Below are 12,168 nucleotides of genomic sequence, written 5' to 3'. Positions count from 1 at the left end.
CTGAAAATACTTAACATGTTAAATATTCTAACATGGGTTAAGAAATGCAAGGGGATATTTAGATTAGATTGAGGATTTTTTTTCTCTCATAAAACGGACAATGCTCATTTCAATTAAATCTTTTGCTATACTGTATATTTAAAGGAACAATCAAAACTTCAGTTAAAAATTGCTATCTGGAGAATGACATACAGTGCCTTGCGAAAGTATTCGGCCCCCTTGAACTTTTCAACCTTTTGCCACATTTCAGGCTTCAAACATAAAGTTATAAATTTTTTATTTTATGTGAAGAATCACCAACAAGTGGGACACAATTGTGAAGTGGAACGAAATCTATTGGATTTTTGAAACTTTTTTAACTAATAAAAAAATGAAAAGTGGGGCGTGCAAAAGTATTCGGCCCCCTTGCGTTAATACTTTGTAGAGCCACCTTTTGCTGCGATTACAGCTGCAAGTCGCTTGGGGTATGTCTCTATCAGTTTTGCACATCGAGAGACTGAAATTCTTGCCCATTCTTCCTTGCAAAACAGCTCGAGCTCAGTGAGGTTGGATGGAGAGCATTTGTGAACAGCAGTTTTCAGCTCTTTCCACAAATTCTCGATTGGATTCAGGTCTGGACTTTGACTTGGCCATTCAAACACCTGGATACGTTTATTTGTGAACCATTCCTTTGTAGATTTTGCTGTATGTTTGGGATCATTGTCTTGTTGGAAGATAAATCTCTGTCCCAGTTTCAGGTCTTTTGCAGACTCCAACAGGTTTTCATCCAGAATGGTCCTGTATTTGGCTGCATCCATCTTCCCCTCAATTTTAACCATCTTCCCTGTCCCTGCTGAAGAAAAGCAGGCCCAAACCATGATGCTGCCACCACCATGTTTGACAATGGGGATGGTGTGTTGAGGGTGATGAGCTGTGTTGCTTTTACGCCAAACATATCGTTTTGCATTGTGGCCAAAAAGTTCGATTTTGGTTTCATCTGACCAGAGCACCTTCTTCCACATGTTTGGGGTGTCTCCCAGGTGGCTTGTGGCAAACTTTAGACGAGACTTTTTATGGATATCTTTGAGAAATGACTTTCTTCTTGCCACTCTTCCATAAAGGCCAGATTTGTGCAGTGTAAGACTGATTGTTGTCCTATGGACAGACTCTCCCACCTCAGCTGTAGTTCTCTGCAGTTCATCCAGAGTGATCATGGGCCTCTTGGCTGCATCTCTGATCAGTCTTCTCCTTGTCTGAGCTGAAAGTTTAGAGGGACGGCCAGGTCTTGGTAGATTTGCAGTGGTCTGATACTCCTTCCATTTCAAGATGATCGCTTGCACAGTGCTCCTTGGGATGTTTGAAGCTTGGGAAATCTTTTTGTATCCAAATCCGGCTTTAAACTTCTCCACAACAGTATTACGGACCTGCCTGGTGTGTTCCTTGGTCTTCATGATGCTCTCTGCGCTTTCAACAGAACCTTGAGACTATCACAGAGCAGGTGCATTTATAGAGAGACTTGATTACACACAGGTGGATTCTATTTATCACCATCAGTCATTTAGGACAACATTGGATCATTCAGAGATCCTCGCTGAACTTCTGGAGTGAGTTTGCTGCACTGAAAGTAAAGGGGCCGAATACTTTTGCACGCCCCACTTTTCATTTTTTTATTAGTTAAAAAAGTTTCAAAAATCCAATAGATTTCGTTCCACTTCACAATTGTGTCCCACTTGTTGGTGATTCTTCACATAAAATAAAAAATTTATATCTTTATGTTTGAAGCCTGAAATGTGGCAAAAGGTTGAAAAGTTCAAGGGGGCCGAATACTTTCGCAAGGCACTGTACGTATACTGTAGTGTAACAAGATAAGATATTTGTATTTTCATAATAATACAGCATTTTATCTTTCATATTCCTCACAATTGCAGGCAAGAATGAACAAAATAAAAGTGTAAGAATAAACAATTGTTAGGAAAATTGATTTCTATTGTTCATATACATAACTACAGTATATGTATTCATTTGTTAATTGTTGTGTGTTTTGGAAATAGGCTCAAATATGCACAACCGCAGTAGTCATAAATAGTTTAAACAATACCTGTAAAACTAATATTTTTCTCCATTATACCCATAACATAATATCTCATACTACCTTAACATGCTGTGGTCTTCCTTCCACGTTGCGATAACTATTTGCTACATTGTGACACAATGATGATCTGTCCGTAGCGTAAGGTAGGAAAGCGAGTGACAACTTCACATTTATGAAAAAAGGAAATTCAATATTAAAAATAATTTAGGATTGTTGGAGTCTGTACTGATGAGGCACTTTTCTTTTCCCAAGGGTCCTCTTGAGATGACAATAACATTGTTGAGGAAATATCACAGGTTAATAAAACACTATTATTATCATGGATTTCCATGAAAAAATGGATTTGGGTTTCCCATTGTGTCCCAACATGTAAATGGGATATGCCTTGGCATCTCCTTTTGCTTTAAAGGTTTACCCCCAGAATTTACACAAGGAATAATCACAGGAAGTTAAACACATGTTTCCTCTAAAGCAACATGTCATGTCAAGCTGTAGTAACAAACACACATCTCTAGAAACACTCATCGGGGTGTACAGATTAAATAAAGAACACACACACATCACTGCACCCCTGCTCAGCAAACACATCCCAGTTTTGTTTCAAAAATATATTTTTTTATTAAAATACAGACTGTAATCACAAAATAGAGTCCTAACTCAAGGAGGCTGTCAAGACTTGAGCTACTGGTTTAAAAAAAAGAACATAAAGCCAACATCATTTTTTTTAAACAAAAGCCCGAGCAGGGCAAGAATGCTTTTCGCTCAATTTGAAACCTCAGACCTCCCCTTTTCCTCTTTCCAAGAGAGACAATTAGCCCCCTGCTGTGCTGATCCCTAATCCACTCAAACCCACACGGTCAGGGGAGGTGTCCAACTGCCTGTAAACCCTAGCCAATCGTTTTAGAGCGTGCTAAAAGGATTAGGAGAGGCTTATGCTGCTGATTCAGTCATGCTGCAGTTTCAGCACGGACCACTTCAAGTGCATCCCTACCTATTTCTCCTTGTACCCTTATCAAGCACACAAAAAACACACTCCGAAGCATGCCCAGAGTACAGGGTGTAAGTGGGTACAGATGGCCAGTGGAATAGCGGAGTGCTATGCCAGACCACCTACTGGGACTTAGTATGACAAGAGCCTCCCTCTTGACCTCTGAGGCCCATCGGGCCTGGGCTTTGAGTAGTGAGAAGGCCCAGTTTTGTGACTGGGAGTGGAGGGCCAAGCAGTGAGACTCTTGTAGGCTCCATTCATCTGTAGGCTTTAATGATGTCATCTTTTCCTCCTTGTTGACCCAGGTCAGGTTGGAGTGTGCTCGTGCCCTCAAGTGAGAATCTCCTCCTGTCTGAGGAAAGCATAATGAAAGACTATTTTTTATATGAATGTTTGTCTGCAGTATTGGCACTCTCTCCAAGCCTGACATTAAATTGCTTGGCGCTGTCAAAACAAAATCCTGTGATAAAAGTGATAATAAAGGGTGTGTAACATGGAAACTGTTTTGGGTCTTTGTTTTAATAAATAGAATGATCTTACCATCTGAGAAAAACGCATGTGTGCAAAATGTTTCCACAGCTGGTATGAAACAGTAGTTTATAGTGCAAGAAATAGTGTTAGTAAAATTTAAACTGAACCAGACACAGGAGGGGTAGCTATAAAATTCATAAAAACGTGATTAATTATGTGGAGTACAAGGCTCTGTTTATATTCTGCAGCACACCTTTGGCCAGTGAACATACTGGAGTCTCACTCTTACTCTGGCACACTAATGCCCATGAGATTTTTCTTTCTTTTTTATCCTTTATGTAAAATAGCTAATTGCTTCTTTTCAGATATGGGTCAGATTTGAATTGCCAGTTCAACTCAGCCAACCCCTGCATCACTTATGGATGCTACAGTAGGCCCACTTGCACGAGTTCTCCAAAATGTGCCATGTTCCTTCCCACAATCCAAACACATTTGGTTTAACATCAACTGCAAGACTATCAGGTCTCACACTGAGGAGATCTCCTGTGATCCCCGTAACCAGTTCACAGGTGGATAGGAAAGCTGCTGAGCTCACGGCTGCACAGAATTCCAGGAAACTCTTTAAATCCAACCAAACTGGGTGGCAGTCAACCAGCTGCAGACCACCAGTTGGGGAATCCCAGTCATACTGGGCAAAATGCTCATTCACTAAATTGTTTGGTCTGAAGAGTCATCCCGCACTCTGAGCAAAGGCCTTTACCACTTGAACAAACTCAGGACATGTTATTCTAAACTCTCTCATGGAAGTTTCCACATTTCCCAGCAGTGATGGCAAACTCCGTGTTTGCCCTTCTCCACGAAATCCTAAGGGAAAAGTGCTACAAGCTGCTGTGTGAGGTCATGTGGTAATGCCCTCATAACCTCAAATGACCGAATATAGCTCTGGGAAAGTTCAGGAGACAAACACTTCAACCTGGCGTCAAGCAAACTGTTTGTTTTCCATCTTCTGTTTTGCCAAAGGGATGTTTAATGTGGGAAGTGTGTTGTATTGTCACTATAATTCATATCTTGACTGCAGTTTGTACAAAGTGACAGTTTGCCTTTTATCTTTTATTTCCCTTCCATAATTAATATCATGCTGAAAATGCATTGATGTTTGTAGGATGATGAGAACAACAACACCTACAGTATTATGCCACAAGCCCATGACAAGCCATTACTTGTACAAACAGGTTGTTTTGCCTTTTGCTTTAGAGAAAGATTTGCTGCCCTTTTCTGGAAAGTAACGAAAGGTTAAAAGTGCAAAGCTAACAACAGGGTGATCAGAAATGGTCACAAAATCGTTTTATTTTGAACCTTGATTTTGTAACATTAAGCAAGCCATACAGCAGCTAATGAGAACGTCAGCTGGGTTATTGGAGTCAGAAAAACGGGTGAAAATTTTACAGTGCATTACAGGCTATTTTACTGCATTGTTGAGTGAACCAGTGTGTGTCTGCGCAGGTGTGTTCAGTGTCACTGCATTGATTAGTGAACCAGTGTGTGTTTGCAGTTGTGCTGAATGTATTGCAGGGTGAGTGGGTTTGTCTGTAGCTATACTATTGTTGGGCGAGCAATTTGTGTGCAACTGTCATGAGAGTGAGTATAATGTCAGCTGCATCAGCCGTGCCTCACTGTGTTTGCACGGTTCAGTCAACCTGTGTACGGTCTGTTCAAAAGGCTGCAAAGGAGGGCTTGTTGTTTCCAGTTCTGCAGGAGGTCCTGGGGGTGGAGCGTGAGACTAGCCACCTCTTGGGAAGCAATGAGCTCACTCTGGTGCCCAGTCAAAAGCGGGTACTAATTAAAAACCCAAACTGGCAATGGTTCCCTCTCTCTCTTTCTGCATACCACCCCCTGTTAATCGCCATTGTGCGTGTGTGCCTCTAAATAAGGTTGACCCCTCACTATCAATGGGTTCCCCAAACTGGAGCCCCTGTGTGTGTGTGTGTGTGTGTGTGTGTGTGTGTGTGTGTGTGTGTGTGTGTGTGTGTGTGTGTGTGTGTGTGTGTGTGTGTGAAAAATGTGTGAGTGTGAAGGTGGTGAACACTATCTGAAAGAAAACAGGGGCTGTATGCTGCTGTTCGAAATGGAATAAAATGTTAACTCTGCAGTACATTGCAACATCACAGTAGAATTCAACTTCAATGACACTGTTTGGCCACATGCAACACTCACTCTGACGCTGGAGGCTGCAAAACAATGGCATTCTTTTTTTAAAAAAACCTGATGTCCAAGTGAGTGACGATGATAGAAATTTAGCTTTGTTTGCTTTATTGTGGTAGTTAATACAATGTTTTATTTTGTAACAAATTCTTTCAGGAAGTTGCAATGAACTTTGGCATTTGAAAAAGTCCCTAATTAAAGTAGTTTATTCTATTCGCTTTGCAAAGTTGAACATTGACCAAATTCATATGCCAAGATCTTTTTGGGTATGAAACAACAAAATAAGCAACTTGTGAATTACAGAGGTTAATGTCCATTATTATCAAATTTATGAGAATTTGACCATTAATGTGATGATTTTGCCTGCATTCATTTAACCATTTAGAAAAAAACATGTTCCAAGTTTCAATTTGAGTGTACCCATTCATAAAAGGGTGCTCTAAAGTGGAATAAAACATTCCTTTCACTCTGGACAGCTGAAGGGTATGTTTCACATGTTACAGTTAAACTGTACAGTAGCAAATCCAGGATGTTTTAGGCTTCACATAGTGATAGCCTTCAAAATATTACTTTGGTACAATACTACTATTTTTTTTCTGAAAGTCAGACTTTTTGTACAAAATCTGCACTGAAAGAAGTTTTTTACAAAACAAAAAGATTTCAATGGCACGGCTTTCATGTCAGAAAATTGAGATGAGTATTCTCCAGACATCGCAGGAAGATATGTTGCGCAGGGTTCTGGGAAAAAAGGATCTTGTCATTGTATTACTCTTGAATCTCCCAGGACAGGTGTGTCAAGACACTCACAAAGCTGGCTTACAAAAACAACCAATTTAGTGTCAAATATTGATGCATCAGTCAATCATGCAGACCAGATTTAACCCCTTGAAACTCGAGGTGATGCACGATCAGATATCGCATTACACTATTATCGGATGACAACAGATCAATGCAGCATTTCTCTGACAAGAAGTTTCAGACAGATCAGTAGACTTATTTAATAGATAGATAGATAGATAGATAGATAGATAGATAGATAGATAGATAGATAGATAGATAGATAGATAGATAGATAGATAGATAGATAGATAGATAGATAGATAGATAGATACTTTATTGATCCCGTGAGGGAAATTGCAGTGCAACAGCAGCTTAACACACACAACACAGCCACAGTGTAACGAATTATATACTAATAGTACAATACATACAATACAATACAAGAGTTACTCACAGTCCGGACACACAAGAGGAAACTAGAACAGAACAGTACACAGAAAATCGTATCACACGTATGAATATAAATATAGATGTAACCATAGATATAAATATAAATATAAATGTATTGCACAGGTCCCTGGCATATATTGCACAAAAGTGGTTGTAAACGGGAAAAAGAAAAAGAAAAAGAAAGAGAACAGATGTAGCAGTATATGTGTATATGCGTTTAGTCCAGAAACAGGTCACTGTCGCTGTTGCCTCTGCCAAGACGCAAGGTGGATGCGTTGTACAGTCTTATGGCAGACGGCAAGAATGACCTCCTGTAGCGCTCCCTGTCGCACCGTGGGTGAATCAGTCTATTGCTGAACGTGCTCTTCATTCCTGCAAGCCTGTCATAGAGGGGATGGGAGAAGTTGTCCATGATGGCCTCCAGTTTGGACATCATTCTCCTCTCAGCCACTACCTCCAAGGGGTCCAGGTCAGACCCAATGACAGAGCTCGCTCTCCTGATGAGCTTGTTCAGCCTTTTGGAATCTACTGCTCTAATCCCAGAGCCCCAGCACACCACTGCGTAGAAAATGGCACTCGCTACCACCGACTGATAAAACATGTGTAGCATCTTACTACACACATTGAAGGACCTGAGCCTCCTCAAGAAGTAAAGTCGGCTCTGTCCGTTCTTATAGATGGCCTCGATGTTCTTAGACCATTCCAGTCTATCGTCGATGTGCACTCCCAGGTACTTGTACGAGTCCACCATCTCCACGCCACTCCCATGGATGTAGACAGGAGTAGGTTTGACCTTTTTCCTCCTGAAATCTACCACCATGCCTCGCTACTGGTGAACCTGACACTCAGAATTTGGAGAGCACTTTTATAAAATCATATTTGCTTTTGAATTCTACAAAGAGAGTAGCTCTGATCCAGTGGGTAAGGCATCATCAGGTCTCCTTCTGTGAATGCCTTGTGGTTTTGTGCTAGGTGACCTGCCTTTTTAATCTTTCAGTAAATATTGCTGTCCTTGAACTGTGATTGAAACAGATTTTGACCCTGTGAAATGTTTTCCTAAATTATTGCCATGTGGGTGAGACTGGTTAAGCTCCAGATGACATGTTTCATGGTGATATTTAAAGTTTACTTTCTTTATAACAGACATAAACTTTTGCGCAGGAAACATATAGGTTTTCTTCAGTAAAATGTCATTTGGATACATTTTAATTTCCAACAGGTATTACATACAGGTCCTTGCAAAAATATTTATGCCAATGCACAGTTGTCACAATGTGTTGCTTTATAGCTTTCAACAATTACTGAAGCCACTACCTCTTTATATTTATTTATGTATATATATTATATTTATCATTTAAATTTTTATATATAGGTCCTATACCATACATTCATAGCAAAATAGTATACACTGTAAAACATTAATATATTATTTCTTGACAATAATCATTCCAAGCATTTTCTCATTGCTTTATCCAAGGCAATATTATGGGAGAGCCAGAGACTATCCCAGCAAACAACAGGAGCAAGACAGGATAGATGCCAGTCCTTTTCAGGGCATACTGTACAGACACTCACACCTGGACCAATTTTCCCCAAAGCCAATGAACCTACCAGTATGTCTGTGGACCGTAGGAGAAAACTGGGGCACCCAGAGAAAGCCCACATGAACATGGGAGAACATACAAACTCCCCACAGACAGCACCCCAGGAATTGAATCCAGGGCCCCAGCACTGAGGGGCATTAATGCTAATCACTGCCATGATGCTTGCCAACTTCAAATGAAAATCTATTAAGTTCAGAGTAGCCTGAAAATGAAGTACAAATTAAGTGTTTGCTGTTAATTATTTAAAGGCTGAGTGTTATTGGCTGCAGTCCCTTAACAGTAATTCAAATTAATTTGTAAGTAATCGAAAACCTTCTTCGCTTTCAGGTTGAAACCTTAATAAGCAGTGAGCACTTTGTCATTTCTGCTCCTGAGTGGCATTGTGACTTTGAAATGTTCTTCCCAGTTACTTGACTGGTAGTCTGTTCTTAAGCGTGTGTGTACAGAAGACGTGGTTTCTGAGCAGGTGATAAAATGAGACCTGCCCCTTCCACAGGGACCTGAGTGAGAACTTCATCCAGGCCATCCCCAGGAAGGCTTTCCGAGGAGCCACAGACATCAAGAACCTGTGAGTACCCCGCCTTGCAGACAAGCTACGCAAGCTTCATCGCAAGGGGCGAGAGCAGCTGCAGTCGTTGTAAAGCCCAGCTCGTGCAGCATAGAGAGAAGGCCCATAGCAGTCAATAACTGAGCTGAGCATATCATCACACACTGCTTACTCACGACTTTCCATGAAGAGCACTGAGTGAACACATGAGAAAATACATTATTTATCAGAAGCCCATTTTACTGGCTTACTTTGAAATGTACAGATATGTACAGATATGGGAATTGCATCCAGCCATGTCATGGTGGATCTCAGTGAATCATCTACAATAACATGATCGAACACTTTGTTCCAAGACCCACCAGCGCGGTGGAGTTTTCTGTGCTTAAATTCCACTGGCATCCTGTTCAGTGCCATATGGTCCTTACATATCAACATTGATCCACATTCAAGAACTGCTTCTGATTTAACTCTAAGAAATATGTTTCTGTATTTTTTTTAAATAATGTGAAACTGCATTAAATTAAACTGTGCAGCTCTGACATGAAAAAAATGCAGTAAATACATTTCAAGGAACAAAATAGAGGTGACAAAACCTATGTATTTCATAACTTGGTCTTCTTCATCATCAGACAAACTCTGATGCAAATGATTACATAGAAGTATGACTCATTACTATGATAGTCAACCCACAGCACATGGGAAAACTGTGGAATACTTGTTTTGAAGCTGATTTGTTTTACATGGAATAATCTGTAATATTATTAGCCTCCCAAGACTGGATGCCTGTGGTGACTTATTGAATTATTCTTTTATTTTCTTTTAAGTTTCTGGCTTCCATGTGATGGTAGCTTATAATGTTTGCAAACAATATTCTTTTAATTATTTCCCCCAGTTTCACTGTGAACCTGGACAATGACTGGATACCTGAGCAGCTTCAGATTTAGTTTGAAGAATCTGATACATATAAGCCATTAAAGCTGTGAAAAAACTGGGGGTTTGTGTTAAGCAAAGGTGGACTGATTTGTGTATTCAGAAAGCCTTTTCGAAATCTTTCTTGGAACTGCTGTGCCGATTAAAATGAAAGTTGGCAGATTTATTCAACTATCAAAGACAAATTATTTTGCAAATCAATTGCTGTGATATTTTTCAGTATGTTCACTGGGTCATCACATTATTGTGAGAAGGTGCTCCTATGCCAAAAAATATTAAGCACTGCAAATTTGGTATCTTTCTAGTGAAAATTATGCCATTAAAGTGGCATCACTGCTTTTTACTCTCAAGTTTCAAACTACTCCTGCTCACAAAGGTTTAGATAACTAAACAGATTTAGCAGGCATAGGATTCAGACCTATAGGGTTTCAAAACTATAGTCTGGCTTAAGAAAACATAAGCATTGAAACTGATCAAAACATTTTGTAAACTTCCAACTTCTAAAACTATTTAGTTCCTGATCAATAGGCATCATTCTGAAAAGAACTATTAAAATATTATACACGGTTAATGTAAGCCAGAACCATGCATTGTAAGTGATTATGATCGATCCCTGTATGACTAATCTGCTTGACAATGAGCAGATATCATCCTGGGCACTTGCTAATTGACTAGGACAACAATTGCAGAAGTTAATGCTACTGACAATAACATTGCACCATTTAAAAAAAAGATGATCTGAGCTACATTTAGAAAAAATCTTTTCCAAAACTTGTAATAGACCCACTGATTCAAAAGTGGTATGATAAATTTCATTCCAAAAATAGAGACATTGAAATATAGGAATGCAACCACAAGTTTAAACAGCTTCTGTTCAAAACCCTTTTAGTCAATTAAATCCAGACCTTGCAGTTATCCTTCAGCAAATATAATTAAAAACTTTTAAAATGGTATTCCTGTGTAAGCTGAGATGGCTGTTTGATGGCTACAGTATTCTGAAATTTAAAAACGGCCTTGTTAAATACAACTTCTATTTCATAACAAATGGGTGCACAGTGAGTTAATCAAAAGCTGCTGAATAAACTGGTTAGTCAGTTAACTTAAAATGTTGCATGTTTAACCTAAGTGTAATATTAATTACTCTAATAGTGATTATTATTATTTAAATCAATAACCTTTACTTCCCTCTCGTGGTTATTATTAAATTGAAGTAGTACAGCCTTCAATAGGTGGAAGAAGATGTTTGAAACAGATATCTGTCTCCTCACATTTCCACTCATACAAACATTTGTATCCTTATTTTATTTTAATGTGCTTCACATCAGTTAAGCACATAATCCCAGGTAGACAGTTATTGGGCAAGCAAATGAAAAAGGCTAACATAACATTAGAATATATAGTTAAATGAATAGAATTAAAATCAAGGAATGATATGTTAAAAATGCATAAGGCACTAGTTAGACCTCATTTAGAATATTGTGTAAAGTTTTGGTCACCACGTTATAGAAAACATATTGCTGCTCTGGAATCAGTCCAGAGAAGCACATCCAGATACATTGCTGTGCTTAGGGGCATGTCCTACATTGACAGGCTGAAGGAATGAATCTCTTTAGTCTCAAACTGAGGAGATTATTGCTACAAAAAGTCCCCAAAGGCATTGATAAAGTCAGCCCAGCAGACTTCTTTAGAATGAACAGTGAAATATGAACAAGTAGGTACAATTGGAAGCTACGTGACACTTCTATAGCCAAAGGGTTGTGGGAGTATGGAACAGGCAACCCAGCCATGTCTTTGAAGCCGATTCCTTATTTTTTTCAACAAACACCTGGATTTGATCCTTGGATCAATTAACTACAAACTACTTAATGGGCTAGATGAGCAGAATGGCCTCGTCTCATTTGAAACTTTTCTTCTGCTTGTATAAAAGACAGACAAACAGAAGAAAAGTTTCAAATGGGAACCCTTACATTTGAAACAGAACCCTTACAAGTGTTTTGTAAGGGTTGCATTGGTGTTGTTGACATTAAGCAGATGCACATTTCTCGCTAAAAAGCTAAGAAAAATATTTCAACTCAGAGGCCAAGGCCTGTCTGATGGCGGAGGAATCAGATGTCAGTGATTC

The 12,168-nt window shown here is 39.4% G+C and overlaps 1 protein-coding gene across 2 annotated transcripts in view; it reads left to right on the top strand.

Annotated features, from left to right (window-relative positions):
• LOC148661752 (slit homolog 1 protein-like) overlaps window positions 1–12,168 on the top strand; it is a 158,803-nt gene that overhangs the window by 79,164 nt on the left and 67,471 nt on the right. For both annotated transcript variants that reach the window (XM_088635947.1, XM_088635948.1), the window contains exon 5: window positions 9,063–9,134. In XM_088635947.1, coding sequence (XP_088492073.1) covers window positions 9,063–9,134 — 72 coding nt within the window. The remainder of the gene's footprint in view (window positions 1–9,062; window positions 9,135–12,168) is intronic.

This window comes from Lepisosteus platostomus, chromosome 6, assembly GCF_059453375.1.
Source record: "Lepisosteus platostomus isolate fLepPlt1 chromosome 6, fLepPlt1.hap1, whole genome shotgun sequence".
NCBI lineage: Eukaryota > Metazoa > Chordata > Actinopteri > Semionotiformes > Lepisosteidae > Lepisosteus > Lepisosteus platostomus.
The sequence above is the reverse complement of the archived record's forward strand: the minus strand, read 5'-3'. Positions and strand labels throughout refer to the sequence as shown.